A 17,475-nucleotide genomic window follows, 5' to 3' on the forward strand; every position below is an offset into this window, starting at 1 on the left:
TAAAAGGATAGAAAAGGAAAGGAATATTAAGCCTATGACAAAGATATCAAAGCAAATAGAACATAGGCGGGGGTTAATGCCAAGTAGGAGTATGGTTCTCTACTACATGGTAGCTACAACATGTAGAGGAGGAAACAATAAGAGAAAATGGCATATCAATGATACTTGATGCAAGAGTAAGGTCAAAGCATGAAGAGCATGATGAGTATCAAGTTCAAACAAGAGAGAGTGGGCCATGAAAGACAATATAAGGTCATATCAATGCATAAAGAACACAAGTGCATAAAAGATTGAGCATTGATTTGAAGAGAAACACCACCCAACAATATGAAACAAGTCAAGAGGCACCATAGTAATGCAAGGAATCCTCAACAATTGAGTAGGAAGATGCAACACCATTATTAAAATGACTTAAAAAAAACGAAAACATGCTACAAAAACTAAATGAAAATGGGAAGAGTAGAAGTATGCGAATGTGATAAGCAAAAAAAATGGAAGGGGAGAAAAAAAACTCTTTTTTTTTACCGACGCGTACGCGTTATGCGTGCTTACGCGTCGATGTGCATATTGGCCTAAGGACGTGTACGCGCCAGATGTGCGCACGCGTGCGTCGAGTTAGGCGAGAGGCATAATGTTGGCCCAAGTCTGGCACAACTCTCGGGTAAAAGTACCAGGAGTGTAGATCATGCAATCGACGCGCGCGCACACAGTGTGCGTGCGCGTGCATTGCCAATTTAAGATCATGTGCGCGTATGCGCCAAGTGCGCGCACGCGTGCACAGACTTGTGCCTTAGGCCCAATGTTCGCACAGTGCAGGCCTAACTCTCAGGTTTTTTGGCTGGAGGTGAAATTTTGCATCCACGCGTACGTGTACAGTGCGCGTGCGCATGGATGGTCGAAAATGCTTGAGGTGCGCGTACGCGTGTTGTGCACGCGCGTGGATTGGTGCTCTATTTTTCAAAAATTTTTTTCTAAGTTCTTGCACCAATCCAAGCCTTTCGATCCTCCAAACAGCTACCAAAACACCCTAATATCTTATTTATCATATTATACTTCTAACTAAACTTAACAAACCAATAAAAACATGAAATTAAACTAATTCTACCAATATTTACAAAGAAAGAAAATGAAAAGAGGTTACCATGGTGGGGTGTCTCCCACCTAGCACTTTTATTTATTGTCCTTAAGTTGGACTTATGGGGAGCTCCTCTCAAGGTGGCTTGTGCTTGTACTCATCTTGGAACTTCCACCAATGCTTGAATCTCCATTGTGCCCCAAGACTTCTTATTTGTTGCACCAAGTGTTGATGGAGTTCTTCACAAGCTTGGGGTTCCCAAGGTTGATCCTTATGTATTCTGGGATCCCATATCTTGTTTCTACACCCATCTTTGAGTTGATTATCATTATTCCACTTGGGTGGCATAATCTTGGAATTCTCAAAGAAGCTTCCAAACAACTTCCTAGACCCATGCAATTTGGTTCCACACCAACCATTGCTCTTGAATTTTGAGCTTGCAACCGTCATGAGCTCAGAATGATGTTTCCAACCACTACACAACTCTTTCCTACTCTTAATCCACAAAGAGCTCAAAGTTGACCATCATTTTGAATCAAGCCATATTCAAGCGAGAAAGTAAAGCTTAGGGATAAGAATTTTACCCACTTGAATGTTGTGTTGGATGGTGACTTGGGGAGGGAGACCTCCCCACACTTAGACAATGCAAGGTGTACTTCTTGATGATTAGGATTTTGACGGTTTAGAATTTACAAATGAATTCTCGTTGCAAGTATAGTTTCTAAACCAATCACTAATCCTTTCATACAAAAAGTTGTTTGTCACTAAAATAAACCCCTAAAATTTATAAACCGAAGTATTGGAACCTCGGGTCGTTCTCCCTAGGAATTACAATAAAGTGTCTTGTTATTGGTTGTGAGTTATTTTGGGGTTTTGATAAGAAGCATGAAAGATAAATGACAAGAAAGTAAACTAAGGCCTAAAAAGGTCTTGGCAAGGGTTGGTGGTCAAGGATCTATATCCTAATCACTAACCACAATATGAGAATTGGCAAGGATTAATCTCATTAAATCATCCTCTAACTAGTAGTAAAGGAAAGTCAAATGAGCTATATCAATCCTAGTCCATAAGTCCTAACTCTCCACTAATTCAATTAGTGAGAACTAGAGTCAATGGATCCCAATCATCAATTACTTGGACATTAGTAACTCAAGAGGTCCTAAGTTACCTTTCCAAGCCAAGAGTATAAAATTCTACTCTAAAATCCAACCAAGCATTTCATCAAACACTTGGAAGGCATAAAAGGAAAGCATAGTAAAATTGTAAAAAAAGTAAATCTACACTACTCAATTGCAAGGAACTAAACAACAACAAATCAAATGAACACAATTATTATGAATTACCTCTAATTGAATTGAAAGAGAATAGGAGGAACAAAAGTATATCTACAACAAAGTATAAGAACAACATAAAGGAAATTACAACAAAAGAATAGAGGAAGATGAATGTAACAACAAAGAATTGAAAGGTAGAAGTAGAAGAAAATGAATTAAAATCTAAATCTAAGAACTAAACCTAATCCTAATCCTAATCCTAGAGAGAAGTGAGAGCTTCTCTCTCTAGAAACTAACTCTAACTACTAAACTATGCTAATGGTAACTAACATGTCCATCCCTCTTCCATCCTTGGCTTAAATAGGATCAGAAATGAGTTGGATTGGGCCCACAAGGCTTGCAAATTCGCTAGCCACGAGTTTGCATGAAGTGAACCACGTGCACCAACAGCGCGTACGCGTACAGTGCACGTACGTGTCCTTATACATATAGCAACTATGGAAAATCTTATATCGTTTCGATGCCCCGGATGTTAGCTTTCCAACCCAACTGAAACCGCATAATTTGGACCTTTGTAGCTCAAGTTATGGTCGTTTAAGTGCAAAGAGGTCGGCTTAACAGCTTTCCAGTTCTTTCTTTTCTTCATGAGTTCTCCAACTTTTCATACTTTCTTTCTTCATTTCCTTGATCCAATCTTTGCCTCCTAAACATTAAATCACTTAACAAACATATCAAGGCATCTAATGGAATCAAGGAGAATTAGATTTAGCTATTTTAAGTCCTAAAAAGCATGTTTTCACTCTTAAGCACAATTAAAGGAGAATATACAAAACCATGCTATTTCATTGAATAAATGTGGGTAAAATGTGATAAAATCCCCAAAAATTAATACAAGATAAACCCTACAAATGGGGTTTATCAACCTCCCCACACTTAAACCAAGCATGTCCTCATGCTTAAACCAAGAGAAAGCGAAGGGCATCAACATTTATTCAATGGAAACTAACTAAATGCAATCTACCTACATGCAACTATCTAAATGAATGCAATTGCTTGGTCAAAATAAATCAATTTCCAAGAAGCATATATGCATGAGGGCTAAAGGACTAGCAAGTCTAATCCACAATTGAATTGAGCTATTAAATATTTTTTTTTACAAACTTGCATGAAAGGAGATGATCATAGGTGGAGATATGTAACTGAGCATCAAACCCTCACCGGATGTGTTTGCACTCTATTCACTCAAGTGTTTAGGGTTGACTCTCTCAATTCTCCTCTATTTCATGCTTTCTAAGATTTGTTTTTCTTCTAACAATCAACAAATATTTCATGCATGCATACATCTATCATGAGGTCTTTTCTTTGGTTGTAATGTGGCTAGGGTCAAGGTAGGATGCATATATGGTTAAGTGAGCTTGAAGTTTGAATCTTTGATAAGCTTAGACTTCCCACCTAACCTATGACATCCTATACAATTTTAAAGCTAGCCTAACTACCCATCCTTCACTTTTTCACATACTCATGTATCCATTTTCATTTCACAACACTTATGCATTGATTTTATTGAGCTTCACTTTGGGGCATTTTGTCCCCTTTTTATTACTTTTCTTTTTCTTTTTTTTCTTTCTTTTTCTATTTTTTTTTTCATATTGTTTTTTCTTTTTCTTTTCTTTTTTTTTTCTTTTGTTTTTCTCATTTTTTTCTTTCTATATACAAGAGTATCAATGCATAAAGTTTTACATTTGATCAATACATGAGTATGTACCCAGTTCTCAATATTTTCAATAAAATACAAAATACACCCCTTTTATTCACCCAATGTCCCAAGTTTTTCCACTCTTGAATGATGCTCACACACACTAGCCTAAGCTAATCAAAGATCCAAATAAGGAACAATTAATGTTTTTCACTTAAAGGCTTGTAATGTGCTAAAATAAGAACAAGTGGGTTAAGCATAGGCTCAAATTGGCTAACAATGGAAGATAAAAGGTAAGGCTATTTGGGTAAGTAAGCTCAATCAAATGATGGCCTCAATCATATAAATGCATGAATACACAAAATAATGGACATAAAGAATCAAACAAATCAAAGATTACAATCATAGAAAGAGAATAATGCACACAAGAAGGAAAATAAGTGGTTATAAGATGTAACCACACCATTAGGCTCAAATCTCACTTGCTTGTGTTCTTAGCTCAAAAACATGATCCACAATATATATAATTCAAGCAAGTTCTATGAAAAGTTTTTACTCAAATCAATTGGTGCCCTATAGATAGAATTCTTGAAAATTTTCATTATTTTGACTAAGCTTATTGTGTATATATATGCAAAAATAAAAAAAAATGCGAGTAAAAATCCTAAAATCCTAGAATGAAATGCACAAGTGTTAGGATTAGAAATTTGTCACCCAAAATCGCCGGCCGGTCGGACGACCTCCCCACACTTAAAAGTTTGCATCGTCCTCGGTGCACTCAAAGATGAGTAAGGGGGTACGGCGAATCTCCGGATTGCTGCGTGTTCTTTCTTCCGCTTCCATGTTTGCTTGTGGTGCATTGTTCATGGAAAACAAAAATATAACACCATAAGATGAGACAATACAAAATCAAGGAACCATACTTTGTTGGAGTGAGGTAAATCACTAGAATTGAGTGAGTGAATTAGTGTGACATTAAGAAATATTAGTGTGTGAATTCTAAATTGCGCGGTTTAGAACACACATTAGCATAAAAGCTATGTCACAAAAGAAGCATGCACTTTACTCATTCTAGTATGCTTGAGATGCTTTAAGTGAACTTGTAAGGTAAAACAAGCATTAAAGAAGCAAGAAAGCATGCAAGCTAAGCCTATAGATGCATATGTTCATGAAATACAATGCATTAAGGTAAATGCACAACATCATCCATCAAAAAGTTGCCTAATTACAAAATAAGGCTCAAATCACATGGTGGCCAAATCATGCAATTCAAAAAGAGTTACAAGCTCGAAGGCAATTCTCATCACTTGGTATTCTAAAAAGGTAAGCATGAAAAACTCAAAACCAAGTAGCAAAATATAACCTCAATCATAGAATCCAACAAAGATTGTAAACATAATGATGTTAAGAAAACGTCCCTTTTTAATACTTAGCAGCAATTAATGGTAAACAAGAATATCAATCCAACACTTATGATGAAAAGAGAGAAAATAAAATGAAAACTAAACTAAAACTAACTAATCAACTAACGAACTAACTAATTAACTAACTAACTAACTAATAACTAACTAAAATAAATGGTTATCGATGGTGTTTAGAAGTGTTGGATGAGGGGTAGGAGGAGGGAAGAAGAAAGGAGAAGGAACGAATTAGAAGGAGGAGAAGAAAAGAAATGTGGTGAAGGAAGGAAATCTGCGCGTACGCGCGCATGGCGCGCGCGTGTCGATGGCTTATTTCGAGAGTGGTGCGTACGCGTCATGTGCACATCCGCGCAAGTGGGGTTGTGCCAAAGGCACAACGTTGGTGCGGCGTAGGCATAACTCTCTGGAAAATGTATGGAATGTGGAACTTCTCAATCCACGCATATGCACGCATGGCGCGCGCGCGTGGATGGTCGAAAATGCTAGATGCACGCGTACGCACGCAGTGCGCGTACGCGTGGATGGTGCTCTGTTTTTCAAAAATTTTTGCTATGTTTTTGCACCAATCCAAGCATTCTAAACCTCCAAGCATCTACCAAAACACCCTAAAACCTTATTTAACATGATAAAATACTAATTAAACTCAACCAACTAATCTAAACATGAAATTAAACTAGTTCTACCAATATGTACAAAAGAGAAAATGAAAGGATTTTACCATGGTGGGGTGTCTCCCACCTAGCACTTTTATTTATTGTCCTTAAGTTGGACTTATGGGGAGCTTCTCTCAAGGTGGCTTGTGCTTGTACTCATCTTGAAACTTCTACCAATGCTTGGACTTCCAATAAACTCCATCATTCAAGATTAATATCTCCAAGCTTTGATGGAGTTCTTCATAAACCATGGGCTCCCAATGTTGATCCTCATGTGTTCCCGGATCCCATATTTTGTCTTCACACCCATCTCCAAGTTGATTATCATTAATCCATGTGGGTGGTGAGCAAGGTGAATTCTCAACAAAATGACCAAACATCTTTCTAGACCCATGTACTCTAGTTATACACCAACCCTTGTTATTAAGCTTTGAACATGTAACCATGGTAAGCCTAGAATGGCATTTCCAACCACTAACCATCTCCTTTTTACTCTTAAAGCCACAAATATATCTAAGTTGACCATCCGTTTCAAAAAAACTATATTCAAGGGGAATAATAAAGCTTGAGTATAAGGAATTTACCCACTTGAATGAGAGAGTGGATGGTGGTGGCTTGGGGAGAGGTATTTCCAATGTGCTAGTAAACTCCACTCCCTTGTTTTCTTCCTTGATTGCCTCCACCTTTTCACAAACTTCTTCACTTTCAATCCTTTGTTCATCATTTTCATCCCACTCTTCTCCATCACTCAAATCATAAATGGGAGGACGAGAGAAATCTACCTCCATATCACTTTCAAATTTAGTAGGAGAAGGTTCTTCAAATTTAAAAGATTCTTCACCAAGAAGATTGGATGCATGATCTTCATCACCAAGGGAACTCAATTCTTGCTTCACTCCTTCCAAGTCTTCATATGGGCTATGCCTTGGAGGTTGTGCACATTCCTCCTCAACATCAACTTCAATCTTCTTGGAGGAGTTTTCTATAACTCTAGGTTCCCATGGAGGTTCCGCATCTCCTAAGTCTTCAACCATTTCTTCCTTTTCTTCAATAATCATAGGCTTCTCCAATTGTTCTAACACAAAGTAGGATTCTTCCTTTTCCACCGGAGTTTCCAATCTCTCCTTCATGCTATGTTCCTCTTTAAATTCTCCACATGTAGCCATGGGAGTTCCTTGAGTGTCCAAAAGTTGGGATGCTAGCCGGTTTACCACCTCATCCAAGGCGGTCATGAATTGTTGCACATCCCTTGTCATCTCCTCTTGTCCTTGAAGAAGAACACCGAGGGTTTCATCTATTAGAGGTTGGGGTAGATGGGAGGGTTCATCATATTGGAGAAAGGGTTCATTATAGGAAGGTGGTTCTTCTTGGTAAGGTGGTGGTGTGTATTGAGGTGGTTTTTGGGAGTAGTAATCTTGGAATTGTGGTTCCATGTATGGCTCATATGGTTCAAAAGGAGGTTAGTATGGTAGGTAAGGATCATGGTCATATGGAGGTGTTTGTTGAAAATAGGCTTGTGAGTGTGGTTGAGGTTCATGTTGAGGATATGACTCATAGGCATATGGTGGTGGTTCTTGAAAATCACAAGGAGATTCACCATAGCCATTGGATTGGAATGCATCATAGAATGGCTCTTCTTCATAGTGCATTGGTGGAGGTTGTTGCCATGAGGATTGATCATATGCATATGGCTCCTCCCACCTTTGGTTGTCTCATCCTTGATACACTTCTTCATTGTAGCTCCCATCACCTACAACATAATTGTAACTACACTCATAGCCAAAGTGAGAATTCATGGTAGCAAGATAAAGCAAAACAAAAACTAGTAACAAATAAAGAGAACAAATTTCTACAACTACCAAAAGCTAACAAAGAGGCAAAAGACAAACATATTCACAATATTCACAAATATACAATAACCAATAACATAACACCATTGCAATTCCCCGGCAACGGCGCCATTTTGATGATTAGGATTTTTGACGGTTTAGAATTTACAAATGAATTCTCGTTGCAAGTATAGTTTCTAAACCAATCACTAATCCTTTCATACAAAAAGTTGTTTTTCACTAAAACAAACCCCTAAAATTTATAAACCGAAGTATTGGAACCTCGGGTCGTTCTCCCTAGGAATTACAATAAAGTGTCTTGTTATTGGTTGTGAGTTATTTTGGGGTTTTGATAAGAAGCATGAAAGATAAATTACAAGAAAGTAAACTAAGGCCTAAAAAGGTCTTGGCAAGGGTTGGTGGTCAAGGATCTCTATCCTAATCACTAACCACAATATGAGAATTGGCAAGGATTAATCTCATTAAATCATCATCTAACTAGTAGTAAAGGAAAGTCAAATGAGCTATATCAATCCTAGTCCATAAGTCCTAACTCTCCACTAATTCAATTAGTGAGAACTAGAGTCAATGGATCCCAATTATCAATTACTTGGACATTAGTAACTCAAGAGGTCCTAAGTTACCTTTCCAAGCCAAGAGTATAAAATTCTACTCTAAAATCCAACCAAGCATTTCATCAAACACTTGGAAGGCATAAAAGGAAAGTATAGTAAAATTGCAAGAAAAGTAAATCTACACTACTCAATTGCAAGGAACTAAACAACAACAAATCAAATGAACACAATTATTATGAATTACCTCTAATTGAATTGAAAGAGAATAGGAGGAACAAAAGTAGATCTACAACAAAGTATAAGAACAACATAAAGGAAATTACAACAAAAGAATAGAGGAAGATGAATGTAACAACAAAGAATTGAAAGGTAGAAGTAGAAGAAAATGAATTAAAATCTAAATCTAAGAACTAAACCTAATCCTAATCCTAATCCTAGAGAGAAGTGAGAGCTTCTCTCTCTAGAAACTAACTCTAACTACTAAACTATGCTAATGGTAACTAACATGTCCATCCCTCTTCAATCCTTGGCTTAAATAGGATCAGAAATGAGTTGGATTGGGCCCACAAGGCTTGTAAATTCGCTAGCCACGAGTTTGCATGAAGTGAACCACGTGCACCAACGGCGCGTACGCGTCCTTATACATATAGCAACTATGGCAAATCTTATATCGTTTCGAAGCCCCAGATGTTAGCTTTCCAACCCAACTAAAACCGCATCATTTGGACCTCTGTAGCTCAAGTTATGGTCATTTAAGTGCGAAGAGGTCGGCTTGACAGCTTTCCGGTTCTTTCATTTCTTCATGAGTTCTCCAACTTTTCATGCTTTCTTTCTTCATTCCCTTGATCCAATCTTTGCCTCCTAAATATTAAATCACTTAACAAACATATCAAGGCATCTAATGGAGTCAAGGAGAATTAGATTTAGCTATTTTAAGTCCTAAAAAGTATGTTTTCACTCTTAAGCACAATTAAAGGAGAATATACAAAACCATGCTATTTCATTGAATAAATGTGGGCAAAATGTGATAAAATCCCCAAAAATCAATACAAGATAAACCCTACAAATGGGGTTTATCACTTCTTTAGGCTCTTCTTTAGTTGTTTCCACCTCTTCACAAGCTTCTTCAATTTCAACCTTTTCCCCTTTTTCACTTGGCTTGGTGTTGTCTTCAAGAACTTCATCTTGCCCAATGGGAGGTGATTCAATTTTGGATAGGAATTCTTTGATGAATGAATCCATCTCTTGATCAACCTCTTCATATTCTTCAATTTCAATATACACCATGCCAACTTTTCCCTCTTGGTAGCTCTCCTCCAATTCACTCTCTTTTTCGTTGCTCACAATGGGTACGGGAGGTTGTGCACATTCTTTTATAATTTCAACTCCATGTCCAATGGGAGAGGATTCGATTGTAGATAGAAATTTATCCATGATTGAATCCATCTCTTGATAAGCCTCTTCCAAGTCTCCAACGATGATATGCCTTGGAGGTTGCGCACCCTCCTCAACATCAATATCAAGCTTCTTGGAAGAGTGCTCCATGATGCTACATTCCCTTGGACTTTCAACATCTCTTAAATCTTTAACCACCTCTTCCTTTTCTTTAATGATCATAGGCTCCTCCAATTGTTCTAACACAAAACTTGATTCTCCCTTCTCTACCGGATTGTCCAATTTCTCCTTCATACTTTGCTCTTCTTTAGGTTTTTCGCATGTGGCTACGAAAATACCTTGAGTGTTCAAAAATTGGTAGGCAAAAGTGTGTACCACCTTGGTCAAATTGGTCACAAACTCAAGTGTATCCCGCTTCATGGCCTCTTGTCCTTGAAGTAACAAAGTGAGAGAATCGTCTATTGGGTTTGGGGTGGGTAGGAAGGTTCATCATTTTGGAGAGAGGGTTCATAATAGGAAGGTGGTTCTTCTTGGTAAGGTTGTGGAGATTGTGTGTATTGAGGTGGTTCTTGGGAGTAATCTTGATAGGGTTGTGGTGGTTCTAAGGGTTCTTGCTCATAATGGTCATAAGAGTATGGCATGGATGATTGGTGATATGGTGAATATGGATCATAAGGCGGTGTTTGGAAATGAAAGGCTTGTGAGAATGGTTGAGGTTCATGTTGAGGATGAGATTCATAGGCATATGATGGTGGTTGTTGAGTGTCACAAAAAGAGTCATCATAGCCATTAAATTGACATGCATTAGGATGGGGATTATACCTATAAGTATCCGGAGGTTGTTGCCAATAGGAGTGATCAATTCCTTGAGGCTCCTCCCATCTTTGTTGGTTCCATCCATAATGAGTGTCATCATTGAAGTGCACATTTCCTACAACAAAATTAGAACCAAACTCAAAGCCAAAGTGAGAATTCATTATGGAAAGACAAAATAAAACTAACAAAATCTAGAAAACAAGCAAAAGACAAGCTATTTACAATATTCACATATGTACAATAACCAATAACATAACACCATTGCAAATCCCCGGCAACAGCGCCATTTTGATGATTAGATTTTTGACGGTTTAGAATTTCACTAATGAAATCTCATTGTAAAGTATAGTTTCTAAACCAAACAATAATCCTTTCATACAAAAAGTTGTTTGTCATTAGTACAAACCCCTAAAATTTATAAACCGAAGTATTGGACCTCGGGTCGTTCTCCCTAGGAATTGTAATGAAGTGTCTTGTTATTGGTTGTGAGTTATATTTGGGGTTTTTAAGATTTTGGACAAGAAATATAAATGGCAAAGAAAATAAACTAACAACTAACAAAGCTCTTGGCAAGATATGAGAACTAGAAGTCCTATCCTAGTTATCCTCCTCAATTGTGATGACAAATTGTCCATTACTCCCACTTAGTTAACCTCTAACCATGGAGGAAAGTCAAGTGGATGAATCAATTTGATTCCTCAAGTCCTAATCAACTCCTAAAGGAAAGACTAGCTTTAGAGGCATTCAAATCAATTAGCAACTTCTAATTATCAATCAACAAAGGAATTAGATAACTCAAGAGTCACTAATTACTCTACCTAGGCCAAGAGGAACAAAACCTACACTAAAATCCAACCAAGCATTTCATCAAACACTTGGAAGGTGTAGAAGAAAAGCATAGTAAATCACAACAAGAATAGAATCTAACAACAATTATTGCAAATAATTAACAACAACAATCAAGGAAATCACAATTATCATGAATTACCTCAAATTGCATTATTGAAAGAAAACAAAGGAACAACAATCTATCCAAAACAAAGTGAAGAATTACAATTATTAAAGCACATAACTAGAAAAAGGAAGAGGAAAAGATTAAGACTTGATAAAGGAGAAGTGAATTAAAGCATGAATTAAACCTAGATCTAAGAAGAGAAATTAACCTAAACCTAATCCTAATTCTAGAGAGAAGTGAGAGCTTCTCTCTCTAAAAACTACTCTAAACTAAAGCTATGACTAATGGTAAAAAGTATGTTAATTCCTCTTCAATCCTTGGCTTAAATAGCATCAGAAATGAGTTGGATTGGGCCCACAAGGCTTCTAAAATCGCTGGCCACGTGTTGCATTAAATGGGTCATGTGCCACCATCGGCGCGTCCGCGTACCGTGCACGTGCACGCCCCTATACGCGATGCAACTATGGCAAATCTTATATCATTTCGAAGCCCCGGATGTTAGCTTTCCAACCCAATTGGAACCGCATCATTTGGACCTCTGTAGCTCAAGTTATGGTCAATTAAGTGCAAAGAGGTCAGGCTTGACAGCTTTTTGGTTCCATCATTTCTTCATGAGTTCTCCAACTTTACATGCTTTTTCTTCATTCTCTTAATCCAATCTTTGCCTCCTAAATCTGAAATCACTTAACAAACATATCAAGGCATCTAATGGAATCAAGGTAAATTACATTTATCTATTTCAAGACCTAAAAAGCATGTTTTCACTCTTAAGCACAATTAAAGGAGAATATACAAAACCATGCTATTTCATTGAATAAATGTGGGTAAAAGGTGATAAAATCCCCTAAAATCAATACAAGATAAACCCTACAAATGGGATTTATCATTTGTGTACTGTATCTCAACATTTTGTAGTAGTTTACTAACGAAGTATACCGGTTGTTGTTTGTGCTTTATTTCTATCACCAAAACAGAGCTAACAGTATTAGTAGAGATTGATAAATAAACAAATAAGGGCATACCTAGTGTTGGCCTTTGTAGGATTGGTAGAGAAGATAGTGTTTTCTTTATAATTTAAAATGCTTCTTCATAGTCCGAGCACCATTGGAAGGCTTCTTGCTTTCGTAACATTTTGAAGAAATGGTGTGAGTAACTGGAGATAGCGGGTAGAAATCTGGATAAGGTAGCCAACCTCCCTATAAAATGTTGGACTTCTTTGATTGTTCGTGGACTATGCATATCTATAATTGCTCGGCACTTTTTTGGGATTGCTTCGATGCCTCTAGAGATTAGCATAAAGCCCAAGAATTTGCCTCTTTGGACTCCGAATAAGCATTTCTTCGGATTCAGTTGCATATTATGGTATCTTAGCTGAGCAAATATTTCTTGTAGATCGGTACTATGGGTCCTTCCTTGTGGTGTTTTAACCACTATGTCGCCAACATAGACCTCAATGTTTCTTCCTATTTACTTAGCAAAAATTTTATCCATTAATCACTGATAAGTAGCACCTGCGTTCTTTAATCCAAAAGGCATTACTTTGTAACAATAATTACCATATTCAGTTATAAAGGATGTTTTGTCTTAATCTTGGGGATGCATCAGAATTTAGTTATAACTAGAGTAGGCATCGATGAAACTCAAAAGACCAAAACCTGAAGCATTGTCTACCAACTTTTCAATACATGGGAGAGGATAACATCCTTTGAACATGCTTTATTTAAGTTTGTAAAGTCTACACACATTCACCACTTACCTAAGGCTTTCCTTACCATAACCACATTAGACAACCAAGTTGTAAAGTGTAGTTCTCAAATGAAACCTGCCGCGAGGAGTTTTTGAGTTTCTTCTAAAGAGGCTATCTTCTTGTCCTCGCCCATGTTCTGTTTCTTCTGAGCTATAGGTCGGATAGCCTGGTTGATTTGTAGTTTGTGGCATATGAAGTTAGGATCAATACTTGGCATATATGTGGGAGTCCAGGCAAAAGGGTCCACATTTTCTTGGAGGATATTGAATATTTGGCATTTATCCTCTACAGACAGTGAACATCCAACATAAGTGAATTTATCAACATTGTTATTGAGAATTACCTTTTCAAGATCATCTGTAGGTGTAGGTCTTTTATGAATGTCCTCTCTAGGATTGAGCTCGGCTAATTTTTCATGTCTGTGATGTTGTGTATAGCTCGGGTATGTTTGGATTTTGCTGACTATTCCGGGCTTGCTTTAAAACTTGCATTATAGCAGTGTCGTGTTTTCTTTTGATTAAAATGAATTGTGCCACATGGTTATCTTACACATGAAACTTAATACACAAATGAACAGTAGATACTATAGCACCAAAATAATTTAAAGATGGTCTACTGAGAATAATATTGTAAGGGCTAACACAATCGACCACTAGGAATTGGATATCCATTGTCTTTGATAATGGATGTTCACCTAGTGTCATTTTTAACCATATGTACCCAAGAATAGGAACTCGTTTTATTGAGAAGCCCACAAGCTCTCCAGAGGATGGCTGTATTATCTTTTCGCGAGCTTCATTTTCTGAAAAGTGGAATAAATCAACACATCGACGTTGTTGCATGGGTCGAGGAAGACCTTCCTTACTAAAAGGTTTCCAGCCTGGATGGAGATAACAACTGGACCATCCAAGTTTGTTGCTTTTGCTTGATAATTAGAATGCTCAAAGGTTATAGTTGATGTTGATGACTGTGGTGCAACTTCGGATGGTACTCCTTCCACCACTAACATTGCTCGATACGTTCTTTTTCTTGCCGAGCTGGTAAGTCCTCCTCCTGAGCATCCTCCAGAGATACGGCTAATTAGACCCCTTGTCTGAGATGGTTGATATTTTACCTTCTCCTGTGCATTTGTGTTTTCAGGTTGGTTCCCGCCTGTCCTTGGTTGTCTTTGTTGGATGCGACCGTCAACATACTTGTCCAATAGGCCTTGTCTCGCTAGTCTTTCAAGAAGATCTTTGGCCATCACACATTCATCAGTGGTGTGGCCAAATTTCTGATGGAAAGCACAGTGCTTGAATTTGTCCATATATTTCTGATCTTTATAGGTCCTGGTTTTACTCGGTGATTTGATGATTTTAGCATTGAGTATTTTCTGGATGATTTCTTCTCTTTTGGTGTTAAAATGAGTATACACATCAAAATTTGGAGTTAGCTTGAAAGACTTCCTATCATCTTTATTTTGTGGTTTGGGTTGTCTTTTCTCCTCTCGGCGAGGTTGTTGTCTCTACAAATGCCAAACTTCACGGAGTTCTTCAATTTCCATCTACCCTGCAGTTTTCTTTCGAAACTCTGTCAATGTCTTCGATTTAGTTACTACTATAGTCTTTTAAAATTTTCCCAGATAGAGGCCGCTTTTAAGTGCATGTAAATGGAGAATCTCCATGGTTGATTTAGCAAACCATGTCATACAATCCTTTAAGCTCTCATGTTGACCTTGTCTGATAGTACTAAAGTAATCTGACTTGTGAACATATATCTTGGGGGCTGCAAAGTGGTTGGTGAAAGACACTACCAAGTCCTTGAAGCAATAGATAGAACCTACAGGTAACTTAGAAAACCAAATGTTGAGTTTAGTAAATAATAACAATATTTGATGATGACAAACATGTTGATGGTTGGGTTAAATGCCCAATTGGGATTTGATGGAACTATTGAGTGTTGCAAGCCCATGTTAATTGTGCAGCCCAAATTAAGAAGACAAGAAGCCCAACTAAAGAGACCAAGTGCTTCCAAGGTTGCTGAATGGAATTGAATCCATAACCCAGCCTATTGCTATTCAGGACAAAGGAAAGTAACTCTAAGCTGGTGGTACTATATTGTTTCGAATAAGGCACAAAGAGAAAGAAAAGTTCACTTTTTCTCTTGAGCACCAATGAGGAAGAAAGAAAAAGCAATCTCTGGTGGCTATGTCAAATCAAGATTGAAGATAAAAGCAAATGTTCAAATCAAGAAGGAAAAAGGTAAAATATTTTCATAAATATGCAAGTTAATTACTTGTTGATTTCACTTTCCTCTCTGCACAACCATTTCAGGTAATATGAAGAAAGTGGTGGTTACTTTTTTCTATTGTGAATCAATGGCTAATATTGAAACTTGGAGCCAAAGCACAAGGTTAATAGTTTTGATTTATCAAATACATTGAGGATTTGTTTTCAAGGAAGCTGCATTGCTTAACTCTGATTCAAATCCCTAAGTTTATGGTCTGATTGAAGAAAAAGAAAGTAAGTCCTCAGCTAGCTCAAGATTCAAGGAACTGACTTTGTGAAGGAAGCTCTAAGTGTGGAAACAAAACTAATACAAAAAGGAAAAATAATTCAGTTTGCAAGTAAGGAGAGAGAACTCGAGAGAAGAGAAGAGAAAAACCTTACAAATCTAAGTTTGAAGTTTTGGAAGTATTGCACCTACACTAAAAGGAGCATTTCGCCAAGATGGATAGCTACATTTGAGAGTTCAGAATCTGGGTTCAGCATATAGAGTTTGAGCTGTTCAACATCACTTCCTTCATAGTTAATCATTGAGTATTCTATTTGTATATTGTATCTTTTTTTTCTTTCTATTCATCAGTGGTAAAGGAGATATAAGAGAGGTATTAAGAAAAAAATCATTGAGAGAAAAGGCAAAGAGAAGAACTTGAAGAGAAAAGCTAAGATTTGTTTCTTGTCTCTTTTGATTGTATTTTTGTTTTACATCTTATATCTGATGTATCCCTTACTAAGTTGGATAAGCACTTATTGTGTCGAGAGTTTAGGAAGTTGCCTAGCCAAGTCAAGTTTATGTTGAAGCTTGATTTGTCCCTGATAGGATTAGGTTGAATCCTTAGAAATCGGTGTATGTAATACTTGAAATGATAGTGAAAATTCCACCAACTTTGTGGTGGAGATTGGATGTAGGTTGCATTGCACAAAACAACTTAACCAGGATATATGGTTGTATCTTCTTCTTCCCTGCATTGATTCTGTTTTTCACGATTTATGAGACAAAATAAAATTGTCTCCTACATAATCCATCTCGAAGACAAAACTGAAGCTAAGTTTCATTTTCTGGTTTGAGGCATAATTAATCAAGTTTAAAAGAATGCCATAGATTCAACCCCTTTCTCTAGGCCATCAAAAACCTTCACCAAAGTAACGCAACACCGTCTAAAAAAATTGAAAAAGATCGACAAAGTATAGAGTCAGAAGCACCATTAAAGAACCTCATAGATTGAAACTTAGTAACATAAATGTGAAGGCCTTAAAGGCCTTCGTACGGCTTTAATGTAGTCGACAGTACAAAATTCTTTAGCATCTGAAATTTCATGATATCCTCCGAAAAAGGATTGGACAGGGTCTTCCTCTCTTTGGGAGGGGTTACTTCCTCAAGATCCCATGACTGCATGCCTTTCTGGCTTGTGTCCTTGGGATCTCCATCAATTTTTTTTTCATTCCTTTCTTGATCTAGAAGCTCGGTCATTCTTTGGACTTCGGCTTAGAGTTCTGCATTTTGGGCCAGCAGCTCCAATTGTGTTAATTGCGAGATTCCGTTGTCAGCCATACTGGATGTCCCTGTAAAATAAGGCACGGGAATAAAATAAAAACAAAAACAAAATTATTTCAGTGGTGTTAGTCTATTTCGGGCTCCACGGTGGACGTCAATTTATTCTGTGTTAATCAGTTGCTTAGCCGAGGTATAACCCGAACTCTTCAGGAACAAGATTACTCGGTTTTGCTTATCTTCTCTTTCCCTCTTTCTGTATCTCCAAACGTCGGGGTTCCTACAA

At 37.4% G+C, this 17,475-nt stretch overlaps 1 protein-coding gene across 1 annotated transcript; it reads right to left on the bottom strand.

Annotated features, from left to right (window-relative positions):
• Nucleotides 1–14,214: 14,214 nt before the first annotated feature.
• Nucleotides 14,215–14,742, bottom strand: LOC130949310 (uncharacterized). The gene has a single exon (XM_057878067.1). It carries the CDS (start codon nt 14,740–14,742, stop codon nt 14,215–14,217), a length of 528 nt encoding a protein of 175 aa, XP_057734050.1.
• Between the last annotated feature and the right edge of the window lie 2,733 nt (nt 14,743–17,475).

This window comes from Arachis stenosperma, chromosome 9, assembly GCF_014773155.1.
Source record: "Arachis stenosperma cultivar V10309 chromosome 9, arast.V10309.gnm1.PFL2, whole genome shotgun sequence".
NCBI lineage: Eukaryota > Viridiplantae > Streptophyta > Magnoliopsida > Fabales > Fabaceae > Arachis > Arachis stenosperma.